At 39.2% G+C, this 24,143-nt stretch overlaps 1 protein-coding gene across 1 annotated transcript in view; it reads right to left on the reverse strand.

Moving 5' to 3' along the window:
• Nucleotides 1-1,798: 1,798 nt before the first annotated feature.
• ANXA5 (annexin A5) overlaps nt 1,799-24,143 on the reverse strand; it is a 29,962-nt gene continuing 7,617 nt past the window's right edge. The window contains exons 3-13 of the mRNA XM_032333314.1: nt 20,664-20,748; nt 19,044-19,138; nt 17,821-17,934; nt 15,762-15,852; nt 12,893-12,972; nt 12,397-12,453; nt 6,572-6,665; nt 5,578-5,673; nt 3,984-4,042; nt 3,668-3,790; nt 1,799-2,335 (exon numbers count right to left, since the gene is read on the reverse strand). Of these exons, the coding sequence (XP_032189205.1) occupies nt 2,273-2,335; nt 3,668-3,790; nt 3,984-4,042; nt 5,578-5,673; nt 6,572-6,665; nt 12,397-12,453; nt 12,893-12,972; nt 15,762-15,852; nt 17,821-17,934; nt 19,044-19,138; nt 20,664-20,748 (957 nt within the window). The 3' untranslated portion in view covers nt 1,799-2,272. The remainder of the gene's footprint in view (nt 2,336-3,667; nt 3,791-3,983; nt 4,043-5,577; nt 5,674-6,571; nt 6,666-12,396; nt 12,454-12,892; nt 12,973-15,761; nt 15,853-17,820; nt 17,935-19,043; nt 19,139-20,663; nt 20,749-24,143) is intronic.

Consider the following 24,143-nt stretch of genomic DNA (forward strand, 5'->3'; position numbering starts at 1 on the left):
TGTCATTTGCGACAACATGGGTGAGACTTTAGGACATTATGCCAAGTGAAATAAGTCAGAGAAAAGATACTCTATGATCTCATATGTGAAATCCAAAAAACAACATCAATAAACCAAAGTTACAAAAAAGAGATCAGATTTGTGGTTACCAGTGGTGGGGGGTGGAGAATGGGGTAATTGGATGAAAGTTGTCAAAAGGTACAAGCTTCCAGTTTTAAGATAAGTGAGTACTAGGGATGTAATATACAACTTGATGACTATAATTCACACTATAGTATAGTGCAGTATTTGTATTTGAGACAGAGCCTAAGAGTTCTTATCAGGGAAAAATTAGTTTTTTAGTTTTTATGAGATGATGGGTGTTAACTAAATATACTATGGTAATCATTTTGTGATATATGTAAGAATCAATTAATTATGCAATCTAATTTAAACTTACACAGTGATATATGTCAATTATATCCTAATAAAACTGGAAAATATATATACACAATTAATTCTCTACTTGACTCTGCATCAGAATCACCTAGAAAGCTTTTCCAAACAAACAAACAAAAAGTCGCATGTACACACACACATGACTTTTAAGGTTCCATTCTGATGAGTAGCCAAGGTTGTGATAAGAACATTATATTTGAAAATTTTTGAAGGGAGTAGTCCATTTATAAAATTGTCTTATTAATAGCAATCACATGCTCTTAAAAATATGCATATCCAAGGGAGTCAGTGAAAAAAGGAAACTGACCCCAATTCAAAAAGCAGTTTGAATGCAGAAAACCAAAAGGTAAACATTAAGAGAAACTGCTTCTTTCTAACAGATATTGTCTGCTTTTTTATCCCAAAGAACGCAACAGATGAAACTGGAAAAACAAGTTGATAATAGGAAAGAGAAAAGTAGCACTCTGACTTTTTAGGTTGTTTTATTTATTTTTTTCATTTTTAGGTTATTTTAAGATAGCTTTTCTACTAAGCACCTAGCATTGTAAGCACTGCCTTAACTGATGCCCAAATAAATATGCTACAAATAAACCAGAGACCCCTTTAACATCTCCTCCCTCATTCCACACTGCAGAGGAATACAGCTATATTTCAAGTTTATCACTCAAAAGCCAACTATAAATTCAGTTGTTGGTTAACAGCACTGTCAATAGACTGCCTTGAAAAAAGGTATCATTATTAATGGTATTATGCTTCGTGAAGTAAGTCACAGAGAAAGACAAATACCAAATGATCTCACTCATGTGTAACCTAAAAAAGAAATGAACAAACAAACAAAAACAGCATCAGACGTGTAAGTACTGAGAACAAAGGTCATGGTTACCAGAAGAGAGTGGGGTGGGGAGGATGGGCAAGCTAGGTGAAGGGGAGTGGGAGATACAGACCCCCGGTGATGGAATGAGAACGTCGTAGGCATAAAATGCAGCATAAGGACTCTGGTCAAGGGGCGCCTGGGTGGCTCAGTGGCTTAAGCCTCTGCCTCCAGCTCAGGTCATGATCTCAGGGTCCTGGCATCGAGCCCCACATCGGGCTTTCTGCTCAGCAGGGAGCCTGCTTGCCCCTCTCTCTCTGCCTGCCTCTCTGCCTAGCTGTGATCTCTCTCTATCAAATAAATAAATAAAAATATTTTAAGGACTCTGGTCAATGATACTGGAACAGTGTTATATGCTGACAGCTGGTGGCACTTATGGAAAGCACAGCACAGAGAAACTAAATCACAGGAAAATAAAAGTAACCTTGTATCAAAGTCCAATAAAAATAATTTTAAAAAAACGTTTTCTGAACACACACCCACACATGATTCAGCGGGAAGGAAATGTTTATTTCTCATTAATCTTTTGAATGCAACCACTGTTAACATTTCAGGTTTAGTTTAGTAGCAAACTTGATTAATCACACTTCCAGAGCTCATCATTTTAAAGCTAAGGTTCCGATTAAGGAAATACAGTTATCAATTTAATATAAATGAAGTTTTTTTAAAAAGGCTAAAAGCAGTCAGATCTTTTAAAAGAAAATCTAAATGACCCAGACTTTAGACTTTAGTAACATTAAGTACACTTCAGTACTACAACAGACGAAGAGAAAGAGCTTTACTGAACATCAGCAAGAAGCACCACTATTTTTCTTCTGTGACATGTATGTTTTGGTCATTAGCATGCTAGTATGAATAAGGCAATGCGTCAGGCACTGGCATACATGAAGTGCAGGGAGATGCGAAGGAAGGTCATGGCGGCGGGACGGGCACCACCGCGCAGGATCCCCCGCAGCTGCACCCTCAGTCGTCCTCTCCTCCACAGAGCCTCAAGAGGGCCTTCTTATAGTCCCCAGACGTATCACCCTGAAATCCAAATGTACTCCGTTAACTTCCATGAGTCACAGAAGCCGCAGAAAATTAAAAAAAAAAACAAAAGGGTTAAGCCGCTGCCTTCGGCTCAGGTCATGATCTCAGAGTCCTGGGATCGAGTCCCGCATCGGGTTCTCTGCTCCGCGGGGAGCCTGCTTCCTCCTCTCTCTCTCTCTGCCTGCCTCTCTGCCTACTTGTGATCTCTCTGTGTCAAATGAATAAATAAGATCTTTAAAAAAAAAAAAAAAAAAAAAAAACAACTAAGAGTCTGGCAACAAGTTTTATTCGTGTGACTTTTCTCCCAAGTGGATAAGACTTTCACATCAGGAATGTTACACAAGGAGTTTCCTACCAACGTAACACATGTTTAACTTTCTAATTTTACCCCTTAAAAGCACAGCTCTGAGACAATGAAGTATGTTCTTCCCTCTGGTAATGCAGAGAAGAAGGAAGCTTTTACAGTGACATTCAAATCAAGTTTTCTAAACCTGTAAGTTACTATCACATACTACGCATCTGGCCAGTATGTGGCCAGACAATCCTGGGACTATGTGGCTGCTGTGTTTTTGCTTCAAAGACGGAGGGCAAGATATGCTTTACCTCTGCTTGTCTTACACAGATTTGTGTGATAAATTAATGTTTCAAGTAAAGACTGAATGCGAGAACTCCCCAGTGCCCTTCAACCCAGCCACACCACACACACAAAGTTCAAAGCTTGCCTAGCGGAGATCTGATTTGCATTGGGCCCATTTTCCCTTTTATTAAAGGAAAGAGAGGCAGGGGAAAGGAAGGAAGGACGAAAGAAAAGAAAGTCAAAAGGCCTTAAGCCATATTTAAACATAGGCCACAATCTCCCTCGCTTTTAAAAAAGACAAAAAATGATAGTAATACCTAAACTCTTAACTTATTTCTGATAGGACCGCATAGGTTCTTTCCTGAACTATGAACTAATACCAGAGACAAGGTGATAACAGACAATAAAGAAAGACCAAAGTGAAAGGAAGGAGGAACTAATAAAGACAGCTGGAACTGATACAAGAGAGAAAGAACACACACATTATCTTTGGGGGCAGGGGCTGGGTTTGATGATTCATCTGTCACCGCTTCTAAATAATGCTCCGAAGCTCACTGAGAGCCAATCTTTCGCTTGGGAGCCATCATCTGTACTTTAGGAACATAAACCAAGCTTTGTAAGTCCTGGCTCTAATCACGCCACTAAAATTTGAAACTTTACATAACAAGTGGGTTCTCCCATCTGTGTCTTACATGCTATTTATCTGCTGTGCTCTGGATTTCTGAACATAATTTAAAGAAAGGTTCCACTACCTTAATCATGGAATAAAGAGAGGTGGAGAAATTCTTCCTGAACTCCTTCCTAATGTTATACAAATCAATCTCACTCCTGGACACCACGACTCTGATGAGGGTATGATCATCAGTCCCCGCTCCCTGTAAGAAAGAAGAAAAGGGAGGCACGTTGTTTCTCAATGTCAAACACAGCATCAAACTCCCCTGAGTTGGGATGAATCCATAAAGTAGAACAATTTGGCAGAACTGAACTGCATGTTTTTTTAAATCCAAATAATACACAGGGGAAAGATAGCTAGAAAGATAAATTAGAAGATTCAAGGTATATACTTGCCTTCATGGCATAGTAGAGGGTTTCTGCAAGGTAGGCAGGTATACTTCGAATAGATTTCACTAAGAAAATAAATAATATGATGGTCAGACGCTGTACTGATAGGAAAAGATTTAGTGATTAAAAATAAAATCTTGCTTCCTCCTTATTGCTCTACTTATTTACAAGCATAAAAATAACCTCAGCTAAAAAAAAACTGCTCATTTGCAGGCAGATCTGATCTCCTTATTCACCAAGTATTTCTTTAGAAACCAGGCTGGAATTTCCTGAAGTTTCCGAGTTCTGCAGAGAGAGCCGTGTAGGACAGGCATGTGAGGTTTTAACACCCCTCTGTTCTGAGCACCTCTCTGCCACCACTGTTCGGCAGCCTGGGCTGTTATACCACAACCTTCCTCACCTTCAGGAAATGATACAAACGTCCTGGAAGTTTTCGATCCACACACTCAAGCAAATAGCACAAAGTACCCACTCCATCTAATCTGTGACAAATCTTGGGCTATCTTTCGGTAATCTTACCCCAGGCAGTCTCTCTGGACTCTTATAATCCATGATTCGCATGGAGCAGCGTAAGATTTACCCAATTCAGCAGAGACACCCAGATAAACTGGTAACCGAAAAAGAAGTATCTTCCCTAAACATGAATGTATCTACTCTGTGTTAGGGCTGCTCAGACCTCAGTCAGCTCAGCTTCAGAAACTATCAACAGAAAAGTTCCTTCATATAGAGAAATAACAATCCATGATTGGTGGGTGGAGTTATCCTCTGCCTTCCAGTGCCTAAACAAAACTCAATAGGAACTAAACATGCCATTATTTTAAGTGTATTCTAAGGAAGGGGCTGTCTGAAAGTTTCCTATTAAAATTCATTAACTGTGGAAGTCAAATCAAAGGCTACTATTAGTGCCGGTTCATGCACCTCTTTATTCTCCAGAAGACAGCACAAAAACTTGAGCTCAATGCCAAATACTCCGAAGAAACAGCAGACAGAGGTTCACTCCAAACCAATATGAAAACTAGGGTCCCTGGGAACTCACAGACTAGATTCGCGCTGGATTTGGATAGTATGTAACACTACCATAAACTGCATGAACTCGGTTCTCTAATTTTTCCAGATCATTCTAACTATTTAACTAAAATAAATTTCCAAAGTAATCTGAAAACCACCATCATTATATCTTCCATCATACAAAAGATACTTTTTCTACCTCAGATGCCAATTTCTCAGTCTGCCTCAAAGCTGTGAGGACAGTATTCAAAAGGATACTAAAATTCTGGCCAGTATCAGAAATAGTATTTACAAGCCCCTGAGATACTGCCCACACTTCAGATTCATAATGTGTTTTTAATACAGCTTCAAAATGATTTTTATAAACAGTTGTTTTAGTATTTCCATAGGATTAGATGAACTAACCAGATAATCACATATTTCCAACATTAGAACAGACTTTGAGTTGGAAATGTGGGAGTGTGCTTCACTCAAGTATCATAATAAGCTCTTCATAAAGCAAGAAGTGGTTATTTTCAGATATAGCTTCAACTGAATAAAATACTTGAGCTCTTAACAACATAAATATTAGATTCATTGTAAAACTACCTACCAACCGCAAGGAGTAGTTGTTCCAAATTACCAGAAGTCTCCCGGTCAATGGTTTCCTCAATCTGAAATCCTGATATAGTCATGTATTTATCAAACACTATAAAAAAGGAAAATAATTTCTGAGTCATGTAAAGATCATTCTGTACAGAAAGAAGTTACTTACTCTAACCAGGTCTTGTCCCATGGAACACAAATCTCCCCCCCGTCCTTGCTGACAGAACCCTGACTTTGTGACAGAGCAGCAATATACCAGGCCCTAAACAATGGATTATAAATGTTCTTTGTTCACTGAGATCCTAGCCTCTACTTACTAGTTATAACCAATGAGACCCAAAGGTAAATCTGCTGCAGAGGATTCTGAGAAATCTTTCCTTAGTAATAGTGATAAACAGATAGGATTAGTTTATCCCTTTCTTTTCTTCTTGCTGTTAATGTTGATAAATTTGGAGTTACGGTAGCCATCCTGCAACAATGAGGTACAGAGCACAAGAAAGAAAATCCTGAAACACCAAGGGCAGTGGCACAGAAAAACAGAAAGAGCCCACTCAGGTCCTCCTGAATCAGCCAAGGAATCCTTCCTACAGGAAAGTCAGTCTTTAAAGCCCCGATTAGTATAGGGTTTCTTGTCACTTGAACTCATTCCCACCGATACTACAAGAACCCAAAGAGGAGATCGTGGGTGCCACTACTTAAGAAGAAATGCTTGAAGTGAGCCGTAGCTAAGTGATTAGTGACTATGAGAGTCACGATCTAGAGGCCCAGCTTCCTCATCACCCTGACAGTGAAGGGGGGAAACTAAGGATCTCTAGTTCTGTAAAGACTGCAATAGCAGTGAAGAGAATTGTGAGATTTTTTCAAGGTTACCAATAGGAAGAAATATAAAACCTGACTCACTCAGCTAAGTGCCTGTTATAAAGCACATATTTTGGCATACTGGCTCCTGTATTTTCAAAATTAACCAAAGTACCTGTACCACGCACATTCCCGTCACTCACCCCTTCTCAAGTGAGAAACACTTCGTGTCCCAAAGATGGTGATAAACTTTTCTTCATCTGTCCCCCATTTCAATTCTCCAGCCTGAAACAAAGCCTGTGAAAATTTCAACCTCGATTAGTAAACTGTTTCTCCACCTCATTTCCAGGTTCTGAGGTACGCCGGTGTGCCACTCCCTGTACATAAGATTCATCACCTTATACTTTTCGATCCTCATGTTTCCTGAACTCAGTGAGGTGAGTTTGGAGCTACTCTGGAGCTCCCCACAGAACTGTGCACAGAAGATTAATGAGTCAAAGCAATAAATCACAGCAATGGGGCAGGATTAAATGTTACCAAAATGTCTCCTGTACTTCTAGGCTTTTGGGGTAATGGTGTGGTTGGTGGAAATTTCGGATGACCTCACTGTTGACACATCCGCTTACAGACCGGAAAAGAATGTAACTAGGAGCTAAACTATGTTTTCTGTTTTGTTTACTCGGTAGCTATTCAGCAACACAGGACAAAATAAACTCCACATTTTCTCTTTTCAACTGTAGTTAAACAAAAACTAGCTACAAAGAGTTTTCACATTTCTAAAAGATCATAACGAATTTTTCAAAGGTTGTGCGTATAGCACAGTGCCTGGCACACAGTAGGCAACTAATATATACTTGTTGAATAGATTGAGTGTCCACATTTCCTTTTTTTACATGGAAAATACATGCTTTTTCGTGCTCATATATTGCTGAAAAAATAAAATTATATACACAAACACCATCATTAAACCTGACTCCACTTACTGAAATGTGGATAATTTATTAAAACCCAACAAATCAACCTTTAAAGATTTTATTTATTTATTTGACAGACAGAGATCACAAGTAGGCAGAGAGGCAGGCAGAGAGAGAGGGGAAAGCAGGCTCCCTGTTGAGCAGAGAGCCCAATGTGGGGCTCAATCCCAGGACCCTGAGATCATGACCTGAGCCGAAGGCAGAGGCTTTAACCCACTTAGCCACCCAGGCGCCCCCATATCAACCTTTAAAATGTCTACGTTACCCTTTTGTTCATTTCCAGGCAAATACACCTATTAAACCAAGACAAATGCAATTTGGTGAGCCTGCTACTTGGAGGTGCTTTTATGATCACAAGCAGCAAACCAAGTAAGGACAGAAGGTGATGTGATCGTAACATGTGTCTGGATGTGGAAGTTTTTATCGTAGTGTGTTTGAGAATGTAGATTTTGGTGATGTATATCTATTTCTTGTTGTATTTCCAGGGCATTTTGAAAACGTGTCACATCTTTATACTTGGTTTTAAAATTAATTTAATGATAAAAATAATATCAATCCTGGTCATGGGAGCATGTTCTTCAAAACTGAAAAGAACTCCTATGAAAGGCATGTATGTATCTCAACTTTAGAACTACATTATGGTTTTATAGACCTGTCTTAAAATAAATTTTTAAATCTAATAACAAGAAGAACACATGTTCACTGAGGAATTTTGTACAAGAGATAAAACACAAATAAGAAAAAAATTACCATGAATGTCAATATTCTGAAGATACTGGTTGCCACCTCCAGTATGTTTTCTACACATAGGTAAGACATACACACACATTAACACCCAAAAAAGAGGGTGCACCCCCTACTATACTGCAAGCATTGCTGAATCACTCCTTTCTTAACAACTACTCCATATTTCTTGAAATCGTCTCTAATAGGTATAGCAGTTAAGCCTGTTAGATGGAATAATTTGTGAAATGGCTATTTTAAACTACGCACTCTTTATTTTCTTGAAAAAATTATGTTTGAGATCAAGATCTATTCTAAATCTATTAAGTAAATCATATGCAGTAGTAATGATAATCTTCATGTGGAACAATATTTGAAAGTTTTATTTCATCTTGGTTTAAGGTAAGAGTGCTTTCTTCTCAATGAGGGTGCTGACTATCCCCAGAGCAGGTCCGGATGATGGACCCTCACACCTCCTCACCCTCCCCACTCCCCTCATAGGGGGCTGTATATAGTTGGATGATCTCTAGTTCAGTGCAAAGGACAGAGGTGCTGAAGTCAAAAAGATCCGAGCCTCATCTTTATCTGTGAAATCTTAAATGAGTTACTTAGTCTCTTGAGGCTCAGCATCTTCGCCTAGAGTGAAGGAAAAATATTTAATAATTAATACTCAATAATACCTAGAGTAGGAATAATATTTCTAACGAGTCATTACTGGAGATGATGTAACTTATATAATGAATGCATCAAACAGTGTCAGGAAATCAAGAGCTAGTACTCAGTAAACACTGACTGCTTTCTCCTTCCCTTTTGCCCCACCTTCCCCTTTAAGTTCAGGTTGTTCTCCAAGATCAGGAAACGAGGATTTGGAGGAGGAAGAGAAGGGAAAATCAATTTCTCACCTTAAAAATGTAAGAAAGTAAGAAAAAAACTATAAATAAATAAATAAAAATAAAAATGTAAGAAAGTAAAGTGGGTTATCTACAAAATGTTAAATTCCCAGGTAAATGACTCACTGTGGCTTATCAAATCCCTGAAATAAAAGGAATCCTCTTGTGCCAGGTATCAGTAGAGAAAAAAATTCAAAAGCTTACAAAAGAGCCCTTTGTCTCAGCTTACTCTCAATTAAGAAATCTGAAATTCCCCTTAGTGATAACAGGCCAGCTGCCCTTGGTACAAGAAAGAAATGGTTGTATACCTTTTCATAACACCAAAAGGATAATTATTTTTAACCAGCTGGATTCATGCATAATAGTACTTTTTCCCCCAAATATTTATCTATTTATTTGAGAGAGAGATTGTACGTACTTGCACAGGTGAGCGTGAGAACGGAGGGGATGGGCAGGCCGAGAGGGAGAAGGACAGAAGCAGACTCCCCACTGAGCACGGAGCCCCAGGCCCAGAGGCCACCCATCTCAAGACCATGAGATCAAGACCGAAGTAGAAATCAAGAGTTGGACCCCCAAGTGACTAAGCCGCCCAGGGGCCCCAATAATACATTTTAAAGAATCCAAGACTAATAGCCAGCATAGCATATTCTAGGTTGTTCCTGCTCAAGGAAAGGGTAAGGAAAACCTGAATTCTATTCAAGGGATATTTTAAAGTAACTTCATAAAACAGCTTTCAGATGTATAAACTTTCCCCTCCACAGTCCTGAACGGTCATATCCTCTGCACAACAGGTAAGTGACACCTGTACATCGCTGGTACTCCAAGTGTGGTCCCCAGATGCCAGCGGCAACACCTGAGAGCTTGTTAGAAATGGAGATTCCCTGGTCCACCCAGACCTACTGAGTCAGAACCTGCAGTTTAATGAGATCCCCAGGTGATTCACACGGACTTGAGAAGCACTGCTCTACACTGAGTGCTCTGAGGACAGAAATCAATGAGAATGAGGTAACAAATGCACGGTTTGCACTCCCTAGCCTCACACTGCAGCCATGCTCTCATTGTAACACCAGCTAGGCTGGGAAATCGTCTCACTGCCTACTAATGCAGACCACCCTGCAGTCATCTGAGACTAATGGAGTTGGCTTCTTCTACTGTGACCACTAAAAAGCATCTAGAACTCCCACTCTTAAGAGTTCAGAGTGTGAGAATCACAGCTTCCAGCAAAGCCCACGAGTAATTAATGCTTGGAAAGCAATAAGGTTGTCTCCAATAGTTGGGAGTATAGTTTTGAAGAGCTAATCTACCACTTTCTCTTCAAGGAGGCAAATTTCTTCTTCCAAGAAGGCAGAGTTGGTCTGGATCTGTACTTCCAATTTATATTTAATAAACATTTTATATGGTATAGGCAATGGGCAAGAGGAACGAGCAGGAAACACAGACAACTGTCTAACTGAAAGAAAAAGGGCTTTGGGGATAGACGGCTCAGGTATGAATCCCAGCCTTACTACTAGTCAGTGGGGGCCTTGATTGTCAAATCCCTGAGCCTCCGTTTCCTTATCTGTAAAAGAGAAATCATCCCCTGTTCTTCAGTTATACACTAATCCACTCACCAGTTAGACACTGAGAGACTAGTACATTCTAGATCCAAAGGCTACAAACTGGACAGACAGCTCGGAGTGCCCTGGGCAGGCCGTCAGGTAAACAGACAGCTTCGGTATACGGCAGCTGGACTGCCTCCGGAAGGGGCGCCTGACGTACCCTTGGAGCAGTCAGGCAGGGACACCTGAAAAGTAACTAACCCCAGGGCTGACTCCGGAAGGGGAAGCAGTCAGGTGAATGGGTGGAGGAAGGGGCAGGTGGAGAGAGAGCGAGAGAGGCTGGAGGCATAAGAAAGCAAGGGACAGGTAATGAAGGGGCTTAGAAATCACATTTAGGGGCTTGAACTTTATTCTGAGACAATGGGATCCACTGAAGTTTTAAGGTTGTATATAGGGACATGACACAAGAGGTTTGAATTCTATGGAGGATGGTGAGAGAAGCATCAAATACGGCAGACAGTCCTCAGTATATGTGTGTCTGCCTTCCTTCTGTCTCCAGCTAGGTACAGAGATGACAGCATTCTGCAACCATGATAAAAGCAACCCACCCAAAAGAATAATAATGCTCTCTCTTCCTAGTAACAAATTCAGATTACACAGCCAATGGTTGTTTCCTAGAGAACAGTCAGCTGGAGGAGTGAATATGGCTCTTCCTTTTCCAGTGGTGTATGACTAACTATCAGACTTCGACATTACTTGGGGCGCCGGGCTGGCTCAGTTGGTTAAGCGGCTGTCTTCGGCTCAGGTCGTGATCCCACAGTCCTAGAATCAAGTCCCACCTCTGGCTCCCTGCTCCGAGGGAGCCTGCTTCTCCCTCTACCTCAGCCGATCTCTCTCTCTGTCTCTCATGAATAAATAAGTAAAATCTTTTTTTTTTTAATTGTTAAAAAAAAGAACTATATATTACTTGAAACATGTGACCAGAGACCGGACTTTAGTATGTGATTTTATGAATGCAAATAATTCCTTTATTACCAATTTCCAGTTTTCAAGTCTTATGTTTCAAATTTCCTAATAATTATTTTCCACATTTGACTATATACGTTTTTATGGGTTTTAAACATATTTTAATTCCAGTATAGTTAACAGTATTGTATTAATTTCAGGTGTATAATATAGTGATTCAACAGTTCTATACATTAATCAGGGCTCATCATGAGAAGTGTACTCTTGAACCCCTTCACCTATCTTACCCACACCTCCACCTGCCCCCCGTACCCCCACCCCCCTCCCCTCTGGTAACCATCAGTTTGTTCTCTATAGTTAACATTTGATTACTTATTAACCATAGTGACACTATACTGTACCTAAGCCATTTAGGTACAGAATTCCATTTGGAAGTCACTAAAAAGCAGCTAACAAGAGAACAATCCTATAGAATTCTATCAAAAAAAAGGTAGAAGATTCCCAAAAACTACAATAACTATTATAATCTACTACCTATTAAAACACCATTTACCACTAAAATACCTTATATCCTTTCTTCTTTATCCTCTTCTGCCAAGACACCTACTGCCTCACTGGCAGTGGAGTCAATAATACCTTTGTTTTTCGGTAATAATATCTATTTTGTGAACTTCCATAATCACAAAAAAATATATATCTAGGTAAAATTCACTATTTAGATATAACCCATTTTATTTCATTTCCCTTTTGGGACAAAATATTTAGCTGGTCAGATCAAAATGAGAAAAATATATTTACGTGAGTGTTGTGATTTGTAAAGGGCCCATAAGTAAGATTATTTGTAGATGCTATCACAATACAGATTATGATTTCCCATTAGCGTGGATTCTTTTTCTCATTCGTACGTCATCGTAAAGTCCCACATATTCCATCTCACCTGAGCATCCTGTTCAACCTGTGCTTCATCAATTCCAGCATCAGGGTCTCTATTCGCCTGTAAGAGATAACGTCACATCATTGAATTACATGAGCATTTTTATTCAAAAGGAAAACTGGTTCCACCTGACGGTTGTGCACATCAAGCTCTTTCTCTTAGGAATAAGATGATTTTTAAGACAGCAATTCTACAATATTCCACATCATCATACAGCACTGCTCAAAACCAATCTGACCCTCTTAATTTTAAATCCTATGAATGAAAGAGAATAGCAATATCTAAAATAAAAAACAAACCAAAAAATCCCAAAAGTTAGCTAGCTATTAAGAGTTCAGGTCAGATATTCTGAAACACAAACCAACACAGGCAACATGCAACCACAATCAAGCAAGTATGAGAAATGATTAAAGAATTATAAATGACCTTACTTAACTAGATTCAGACCACTCCAGCTTCAGACTTTTTAATCAGACTCTAAATAGTCTATACCCAATACCTGAAGGAGAACCACCAACATCCTCTGGTAGTACCCTGACGTGTCCCCCACCACGTCGTCTTCCAGACTTGAGCCGTATTCTGCAACAGAATAATTTCATACTTATTTATAGCTTCTTTCAACTAAAAAAAGATATCCCGCCCTATTAATCAAATGGAAGAGATGTAAAGGAAGGAATACTTGATTAGTATAAATGTTCTCTACTTCGTCTCTGAGGGCTCTAAAGACTAAAGGCAAATGCTTATATGAGTGGCTGGTAGAAAACAAATTAAAGTCTCCAAAAAGCATTCAATTCCAACCTAAACCAGACTGAGCCATTTAGAAAAGCTCTCAACCAATGCAGTTATTACTCTGGAGACGTGTGATGGTACAGGAAGACCTCTAACATATAATTGATCATATCTAACTCTATAATGCTGTCTTTCAAATGTTTTACATCATGATTAGTTTCTGAAGGTCTTCTGTCCTCTAGAATTCTGAGTTTTTCTGTCTTTAGGCATAGTTATTCTTTCCCCTAATATTTTTTTTCCTCTGCAGCAAATAAAGTTAACTCTGAGAGAGCGGTGCGTTTTAGAATATGCCCCTTCCCACTTCTATTTCCAGTTATTACACATGAGGCCACAGCAAAGGGGAGAACTGGTATCTACAAAGGTCTACAGGCCCTCTTCACTAAGTCTCAAAGAGCTGCTATTGAAGGCAGCTCTAAGACATGTAAATATTTAATCATTATTTGAAAGCAGACAAACTTTAAAAGCCTGACATTTCTGTTTTAAAAGGTCTAGAAGAGCTCCATCTTGATTTCAACCAGTTCCCCAAATCCCAAATGTTGAAGGAATCGTCGATCTCTTTGTGTACTACAAAACCTGTATCTGATGAACGATCAAATCCCTTCAAATGGTTCTGCTCCCTCTCCTCTATCCCTGTCACACCTCCCACCACTGGCCCACCTAGGCTGGGCCATAACTGCCTAGCTTACCTCCCCACACTATAGCTTACTAATTGGCCACCTGATTCAATCGCCATCCTCCTTCATTGTCCCTTGAATACTCCACCGCCCATTCAGGAACTTACACCACCTCTGAATCAAGAGCAAAGCTCTCACCCAGTCACGTAAAACCATCGACAACACAGCCTGCATTGACTCGTTTATCTCCACACCAGACATGCACACAGCTCCCGTGACAGCTAGCTTCTTCCCACTCCTTCCATACACTGTTCTCACTCCAATCCCCATGCCATTGCAGAGAGGGACACACATGCCAAAAATGTCTGTCTTTTTTTTTTTTTTGTCTTGAAACCTTGTCTCACAGCACCACAGAGCCTGTCCTAACATCAAAAGCCTTGATGACCTCTCTGCTCTAAATGAATTCTTACATTAAACATTTTTTGGTATTTGACTTTAGTTTGGATTTTACTATCCTTTAACAGCTGCAGTCAGTTTCTAAATCCCATCACCCCAGAGACACTGCAAACTCCTTGAGGACAGGAGCTATGGTATGGGCACCTTTTGTGTCATTCGTGACAGCCTGTGCACCACCAGACACACAGCTAGTGCATAGCACGGAATAGCACCCCGTCTGTCACCCCGCAAACAAAGGCTCCTTCACACATGTCAACATCCCCGGAGAAAGGTCTCGGAACGTTACATCAACTAAAACTCAAAGGTGATCTTTGCAGTTAAGTTACATGTATCCCCTCTGCCTTGCTGCTGGGGACCTATCCAACTATAAAAAGAGAAGCAGGAGAGAAAGATTCATCACTTCAGAAAGGTAATTATTTAAATTTTACACTGTTCTGACTTGCTGAGTTACAAGGCCATTTCCAAGATGAATACACTAATACCAAGACAGGAACCCATTTCCCTAGATGAAGGCACTCAGCCTGTTGGTCTGAGGACTGAGCAGACAATCTCAATGGTCCGCTCCTCCTCAGTCAGGTAGGGGAAAGAGTCTGGTACAGCAAATGTGATGAGGAAAAAACACTCTATCTTGACTTTTTATTTCATTTTCTTGGCTCCATTCACAGAATATACTTCAGACTGAAAATAATAGATTTCCTTTTTTTTTTTTTTTTTAAGATTTTACTTATTTATTTATTTGACAGGCGGAGATCACAAGTAGGCAGAGAAGCAGGCAGAGAGAGAGGGGAGGAAGCAGGCTCCCTGCTGAGCAGAGAGCCCGATGAGGGGCTCGATCCCAGGACCCTGGGATCATGACCTGAGCTGAAGGCAGAGGCTTTAACCCACTGAGCCATGCAGGCACCCCTGAAATAATAGATTGCTTTTCACACAAAAAAGTAAGGCACACCAAAGAGAAAAATTAAACTGCAGAGTGTTCAATCAAGTACTGCCATTAACTAAAACGAACACATGTTTTCTCAAACATTTTCAACTCTGGTTTGGACACAGTGTCCTTTCCCAAATTCCAAAAGGGCCTTTTAGATAACTCTTAACTTCTACCAACATAAATTGATTTTTTGTTTTTTTCTGGAAGAAAAACCACCTACATCTTGAAGTTCATATAAAATAAAAATAACCTGTATGTCTCTCCACCAGTTGCAAATTCTACGTTAAAGTAAACTCCCATCTTCATCAGAAGCTCCCCTTAAGGATCACAATAGATACACGTCTAGTAAAAAGCAGTCTTTTCGTTACTGAAGGAGAAACAAGCTTATTACACATAAACGTTGCTTATTCATTCATTTGCTCCTTCATTCATTTAGCAATCCCAAACGGCTTATTCATTCATTTGCTCCTTCATTCATTTAGCAATCCCAAACAGCCTGCCTCATAACTATGAACTGCACTCACTTTACAAAAGTAAAAAAGTGACAGTGGAGATGAAGGGGAAATGTAATTCCAAACATTTACCTTCTTCATAAACTTGTTTTATGGCTCTCAGCTCTTCAGGTGTCCTTGAAGCAATAATTTCCGTCAGTACTTTTTCATCTGTCCCAGCTCCCTGTTTGGAAATTTGTTTTTAATGAGAACATATGTCAATAAGATTAAAGAGTTATTTTCCTAGAATTACCCAAATTGCCTAGTTACATAAATAGAACATATAAATTATCCAAGTTAATATTCACTTCTTTGTATACAAGTTGTATTAGTTACAGAAATAAAAAATTTCCAATTAATTTGCTCTCCAAAGACAATTTTATCCCTTTTTGTCTAATGAAAAATATTTATTATATGTACATGATATATGACACATAATAGATCATATAAATTTTTAATTTTATCAGTTTCACTCTAAATAGTTTAAAAGTAAAACATGTTAATGAAACATGAAATTAAAAAGAGTAAAAATGAAAACTATAGAAATTTACACAGAGAAGCACTGATACTTAAACAATTGTATCTCAAAGAATAAAGCCCTGGCCCTCAAATTAAGTCTTCCATGGAATTTCCAGTTCTGTGCCAAAGTAAACAATAAATGTAGCACTGCTTAGTTATTAGGAACTAGATCAATACAGAGGAGTTGAAACATGCCTGCTGGATTTTTGGAAAGTACAGCTGACTTTTGAACAATGTGGAAGTTAGGGGCAATGACCACCTTCCAAGTCGAAAATCTGTATATAATTCTGGATTCTCCAAAAACTTAACTACTAAGAACCTACTACTGTTCATCAGAAGCCTTACTGATAATATAAACAGCTGACTAACACATATTGTATAAGTTATATGTATTACATACTGTATCCTTAAAATAAAGTAAGATAGAGAAAAGAAATGCTATTCAAAAAATAATAAGGAAGAGAAAATACAGTAACCATACTGCGCTGTAAAACATCAGTATATGCACAGTTCAAACCCATGTCGCTCAAAGGTTAACTGTAATTTTAGTTGGTTTTCTTTTTTCTGATGATAAAAGTCTATCTACACTGCTAAATTAGAAGCTACAAGCAAGGATAGAGCTGAACTTAATTCTTAAAAATGGCATATTTAAGGCTTACTCTCTTTATATCTCTGTTTCTTTTTCAAAAATCACTGAAAAACCTATGTTTATGCTCTGGCAGATTTTAAATTACTACTGACATTTCAGAAGTACTCCACAAAAAGCCCCTTTTCAACAAGCTGAGGTTTTGTTTATTCCAAAAGCAGCACTATAGGAAAATGAAGAGAATAAGCACAGAAAAACTCCTAACTTGATAAGCTCTCTTCTCTTTTCACTCCATAAGTAAGAATCCCTGTTGTATTACCTCCTTGTTGTTGAATCTCATTTTGCCCGTTCAAAATCTACCACTGATTGTACTACTTCCTGTCCCATAAGTCTAAACAAATGCTTCAATGTAGTCATAGTTATACAATATTCCAAACACCAGTCAAGGGAATATATATTTAGTTATTTGCTACAATGAAATTACAAAAAGACTACCAGCTACTATTTTAGTATTATATATACTATTTTAGTATTTAGAAGTACAGAAAAGACAGAAAGGGTATTAGAAAAATCTTTCCTATCTGAAAATTCTCTCTGTAGAGTTTTTTTTTTTTCCTAAAATGATGAACAATATTACTGTGTCATAATCGGGCAACTTTCTATTTTAAAAGATAAAATACTTAACCTGTAACATTTTTTTTTCCTTTTTTTTTTTTAATTTATTTTTTATTTATTTTCAGCATAACAGTATTAACCTGTAACATTTTTTAAACACATCTCAAAAATCAGAAAACAGGCATGAAGATAAAACATAAAGAGCTACAAAAAAATATTAAAATTTTAAACAGCCACTATTACTGAGTTAACTATACAAAAAGATTATATCATGCACTTGTCATTTTCTCCCTCCTTTTTTTCTTATTGCCTCCTACACAATTTTGTCCTCAAGAAACCCTCACAGAAATAACTCAAAAAATTTTAAGTGTAATTACCAACACAAAATAATAGTTTTCATGACAAGAATGCTCCTTTTACTAATTCTTTTACCTTCAGAGCATGCTTCAGTTCATAGGCATCATAAAGCCGAGAAGGTTTCATCAGAGCCACGATTAATTTTTCAAATTTTCCAGTCAGTTCTGATTTCAGGTCATCCAGAAGGTCCTAAATTACAGAAAACACAAATTTGTTAACCAAGCAGTAATTTCAAGGGGAGTATTCTTAAATATAAAGCATAGCCCTTTGCACAAATGAATTATGTTGCCATCTCCAAGTAGAAAAAAGACATGTAGGTTAAACAAAAACCCAGGTTTGAATAATGTACTTTTGACAGCTGACCTAAAGCTTTAGCTAAAACAAAGACACTTATGGGTCAAGGTATTCATTTTTAAGAAACGTTTTTCTGAACTTCAACAGTTAAAAAATGAACAAAAGTCAGTTAAAGATAGTTTTAAAAACACTGTTCTGAGAAACATGTATCTTTAAAAAACAATTTTCCCAAAATAAAATCATAAATGAATTTTTACAAAACAATTTTTTCTCTCAATATCTATTGCTATTCCAATACACAATGAATTATGTTTATAATTACGCTCCTGACTACTGAGAGACAGCTGCTACCATGAAGAAACTCTGTAGAAAATTATGAGAAGAAACGCAGTCGGCCTGAACCATTTCAGTTTCAACACAGAGGAAACCAGAAATTATGTTCAGAATACTCTTTTTATTTGTTAGTTTGCTGTGCATTTGTTTCTTAATTAAATGATGAACACAAAATTTCAGAATAACAAGACTATGTTTAAGTTTTTCATACACACAGTAATTCATTTAAGTAACAAATTTTATTTGAGCTGTTACTCAAATAAGAGCATTTAAATCAATGAACTAAAAACTCATTTATTAAAATACCACTCCACAAGGAACCAAGACTGTAGCTACGTCACAATAAAACAGACTAGCATACAGGTCTGCATCTAGAAAATAGCTAATAACACAGTCCTGAGCAGGAAGCAGGCAAGAAGACAGGCAGCTATCGCCAGGGGATTTTCTGGCCCTTCTGTAGCATCAAGCAGGGAAAAACAATTATGGGGCTAAGCTGGGTGAGCACTGGAAACCAACAGCTGATAATTAAGAAGTTTAAAAAGAGAAAAGGAACAGTAAAATCAGAATAATAGAATAAATAATGTTTACAAAAGAATACTCATAGAGTTCCAACTAATCTTAAAGCATATCAGGGCTCTCACATTCTAACTTAGGATGAAGTGCAGTCTTACCCTGCCAAATAGAGTTTTAAAAGCCACGGCGATTTCCTGGCGCTGAGCATTACTTCGGGAGGTCAACAGAGTCAAGATGCTGTCCTCATCAGTGCCTGCAATTTATGGTCGAAGAATTATATCTTGGCTCCCACGTGCCCACTGTCTCAATAGCCTTTGAGACCAGCATCCCAGTCACTTTGATTCCTTACTGATAAAATAGACTTATTAAATAATTTATTGAACTATAAAATGTCCAACATATAACATGTTATATTTTTAATATAAGCTATCCCCTGTTCCTGATGTACTGTGAAGTAGGTAGAAAAAAACATTCCTGACTTTTTAAAAACTTAGTGCACCTAGCTTTTCTCGCAACAGAGTTACTCAAACAATGGATATTCACAAGGCAGGTGTTAAGTGGGAGATTAAGAGAGAAGAAAGAGATCCTGACTTCAAGTTACAATTTAGCATAAAAAATACAAAAACACATAGTCAACTGTGAACTAAGGCAGAATGTTACAGGTGCCTCAGGAGAGGCCCAGGTGCTGAACAGGGTTTCAGAGGAGGTTCTCTTAGCTAACAGGTGGAAGGAGTTTTGGCTTCATGGAGAAGGTGACACCCAAAAGAGACAGGAAGGATGGAACGGTTTTATCAGGCAACGACACAGGGAAAGAGGACAGGCTTTTAAAATGAGAGAAAAGCTCAGCAGAGGAAAATACAGGGTTTTCATGAATAGCAGATAACCTACCATGTCCGGGTCAGAGAACACACGGAGCGGTAACATGAGCGAAGTCGGACCATGTGGGCTGGATACTAAGGAAGGGAGTGCAAGGCCAGAAGCTAACACTAATCCTGCTACAACAGGAAATCTCACAAGATATGCAGAATGGAGAGAGAAGGGGTCAGAGCCAAGTTTGAAGAAGGTGGATCACCATTCATGGACCCTAGTATAGAAGCAGCTTAAGGGCAGAGGACCAGTTCTCTGTAGAAATCCTCAAGATGAGAGATATATCTGTGGCTAGAAAGGAGACTGGGGGGCGCCTGGGTGGCTTAGTGGGTTAAAGCCTCTGCCTTTGGCTCAGGTCATGATCCCAGGATCCTGGGATTGAGCCCCGCATCGGGCTCTCTGCTCAGCAGGGAGCCTGTTTCCTTCTCTCTCTCTGCCTGCCTCTCTGCCTACTTGTGATCTCTGTCTGTCAAATAAATAAATTTAAAAAAAAAAAGAAAAGAAAAAGAAAAGAAAAGGAGACTGGGGAAAGAGAAGAGACTGCAGAACTAGACTCCTGATCGGGCAAAAGGGACAAAGCCCTGCAGAGCTGCTCACTCTCGGGAATGTCTGCTTATCTACATGGTCAGCTACGTCCCAGGGAAAGCTGAAAGCTAAAAAACAAAGAGGGCACATTTAACTTCCTGTTCAATTCTAGACATTGAATATTAGGGATGATAAGTCATACTCTTTTGTTGCCTTCATATATCTTCTCTCTCTTTATACATTTCAGATAAAATATTCTAAAATTAACCTTACTGTAAATCAGTGAATTTTGTTTGGAAAAACAAACATCATTTGTTGTGACATTTGTTTTGACATTTGTTTTGTTTTGTTTTATTTTTTAAGAACAAAAGGAGGGTTGAATTTACCCAGGCCTTTCATGGCCTTCCGAAGAGTTTCCGCATCAGCCCGCTCATCAAATCCGGGGAAGGCAGCCACAGTGCCTCTAAGAACCTGAGAAAGGAAACACAACATGGTATTATTCATGGTATGATCCATACGACAAAGCAAATAATAACAAAGCAAGCCATTGTTCTATATCATGTTCAGTCTTTAAATAAATTTACAATTTGATAACCCCATTTGAAATGGAAAGAGGACCGCTTACAGTTTCGATTAGCAGAACCAATTCAGTGCATGAGCTATTCTGGTCCACCTGCAATACCATTAATGGGAAGGTCTGGCTCCCAGGGCCTTCATCCCTTGGGCATTGCCCCCAGTGTCCACAGCCCGGTGACACCCCCAGACTCACAGAAGGCACTTCCTTGCAGGATTTCTTCCATTTAAGTCTCTTGCCACTTTGATCAAGGAGCATGCTGAACCTTCACTGAAACCTGATGCAATGCCCTAGGCACTCAACTCAAAGCGGTATTTTTACTAAGTAACTTTTCATCTAGTCCTGTTTCCTTATATTTGCTTAGGGATTTTTAAGATAACCTGGTAAAGCCTAAAAAGATATTTGGTAATTCACATGCCAAATCTCTGAACTTAGAACTTTATAAAAGTAGGGACACTTGGGTGGCTCAGTTAAGCGTCTGCCTTCAGCTCCGGTCATGATCCCAGGGTCCTAGAACTGTATCAGTCCCCGTATCAGGCTCCTTGCTCAGGAGGGAGCCTGTTTCTCCCTCTGCCTGCCCCTCTCCCTGGTTGTGCCCTCTCACTCTCACTCTCTGACAAATAAATAAACAAAATCTTTTTAAAAAAAGAACTTTGTAAAAATATATTGGAAGACATTCTTCATAAGGTTTCCTGTTATGCTTATTTTATCATACATGTAGTGTTTTTAATCATCAAACTATTTTAAGGCTTTCCCCTCAAAATCTGCAGTATCATTAGTTCTTGAGAATCAGAAGACTTTATGACTACTGAGTCCTAAATTTTTATCTTATGATAAAAGGAGGATCCCAGCATAAACTTTCACTAATAAATGCTTTTGAAGTCCTTCAAAGCTCCTGTTACAGAGGGGAGCCTGGGTGATTCAGTAGGTTGAGCATCCTACTCTTGGTTTTGGCTCAGATCCTGATCTCAGGGTCACAAGATGGAGCCCTAGGGCAGGCTCGGTGCTCAGTGAGAAGCCTGTGAAGAGATTCTCCTGCTCATTCTGCTCCTCCCCCAGTTCACATGGACTCACACACACACTTTCTCTCTCTCTAAAATAAATAAATACATCTTTTTTTAGAAAAAATTTTTAAAAACAAATACAACTGAGGAAAAACAGCTACAAGGTGGGGAAGGGCTGAGAACACTTGTCTGGTTTATAATCACATGTGCTTTATTATAAATGCATGGAAGCAAAGTGACCTACAAGGAAAAACTGTCTGGCAATTTCATATGGTTCAACATAATCAAGAGGAATAGTAAATCGAGAGAGAAATTGATAAGATTTGAGAAAACTGTCCTCCAAAACTGGCACAGATCGGGAATGTCATATCTCTCAGGTCAAACTGCAGTTTCGTAGGACCACTTCAAATTGATTAGGAAGACACCACCAATATGTCATCATGAAAAATGAATAAATACCACAGGTCCTCTCAGTGTGAGAACCTAGGACTGACACAACAGGTAACTCAGTGCCTTGTCTGTTTATTCATTCACTCAATAATCATTTTTTAGAATGCTTTCCACATGCCGAGTATTGTACTAAGAAAAAGTGATGATCTCTAAACGTCAAGAGAACATGATAGGCACGTAAATAATCAAGTGCAGCAGAGTATACACACACACAGGTTTCATCAGGGCACATACACACATAAAGAAGGGTCTGAATTGGGAAGAATGGAAAGAAAAGATACCAGAAAAATTTCCCAGAAAATGTCTTGAAAGTTGCCTGTGATTTTCCAAGGCAGGTTCAAAAAAGTAGGTAAGTACAGGAAGGTATAATCCAGCATGCATAAAAACATGAAAAAATGAAAAATTCTAGTGCTCTGAACAAAGGATTAAGAGTTCGAACAGACTGAAACAAACATTAAGTATGCATAGAAAAGCAAATGGTGGTCGTGGAGGAAGGGGAGGAGGAGCTGGACAGCCATGCTAAGAAGTGTGAACTTCGGGACGCCTGGGTGGCTCAGATGGTTAAGCAACTGCCTGTGGCTCAGGTCGTGATGCTGGAGTTCCAGGATCGAGTCCCACATCAAGTCCCGCATCAGGCTCCCTGCTCAGCAGGGAATCTGCTTCTCCCTCTGACCCACCCCTTTCTCATGCTCATGCTCTTTCTCTCTCTCTCTCTCTCTCTCTCTCTCTCATTCTCCCTCTCAAATAAAATCTTAAAAGAAGAAGAAGAAGAAGAAGAAGAAGTGCCAACTTCATCCCGTAGGCAAGGGAAGTCACTGGAGGACATTTCAGTAGGGAAGAACAATGTCGACTATGCACAGTAATATTACTGGGGCAGCAGTGGAGACAACGGAATGGACTGGGCAAGAGTGGAGACAGTAAGGCTGTTGTAAAAACACTAACAAGGGAAGAAGACAGGACCTGATCGATGTCAGGAGCCTCAGTGGAAATAGAAAGGAAGAGACAGAGAGTAACAGAACCAAGGCAGAAGGGAACCAATTAGGATGACTCCTTTTTTGGATGGGGAACAGAATGACTAGTCTTACACTTCTCCCCAGTAGGCATACAGAAAAGAACCAGGCTTTGTCAGTTACCAGAGCACATAGGTGGTCACTGGAGCTGTATGAGGAGCCTATCACAAAAGGCAATGTTAGTCAGGAAGAGTCAACAAAGAAGGGAAGGTCCCCTACAATCAGAATGGCAGCTAAGGGGTATCTGGGTGGCTCAGTCGATTAAGCATCCAAACTCTTGATCTCAGCTCAGGTCTCCATCTCAGGGTCAAGCCCCTGGTTTGAGACCCTAATATTTGCTCAGTGTGGCAATGAGCCAAGCACAGTGTTCAGAGCTTCCCACAGATCATCTCGTTTTACAGATGAAGAAACACATTGGCTTAGAAAGATTTGGGGAATCATCCAAGCAACCATGAAGCAAGCAGTGGAGCCAGTACCTGAAGACAGGCCATGGGACTGCAGACTATTGATCATGATGCTGCACAGCCTCCCAAAAACAAAATCTCCAAAGAGTGTGATGGCATGGAGAAGCCAAAGGGGGAAAATGTTCCAGGAAGAAAGGAAGAAAAGCCAGTATCACAGAGAAGTCAAACAGGAGGTAAGAGTGAAAGGGTCCACTGGACTTGGTAACGAGGAGGTCTTTGATGGTGGTAAAAGCCTGACTGGGGAACACCAAAAAAGTCAATTGTGAGCATCTCCATGAACTCCGATTTTACAAATGATGGTTTGTTTGGTTTTTTTTTAAACATGCTTTTAAAAACTCACTTTAAAAAAACATACTTTCTCCAG

Source organism: Mustela erminea, chromosome 2, assembly GCF_009829155.1.
Source record: "Mustela erminea isolate mMusErm1 chromosome 2, mMusErm1.Pri, whole genome shotgun sequence".
NCBI lineage: Eukaryota > Metazoa > Chordata > Mammalia > Carnivora > Mustelidae > Mustela > Mustela erminea.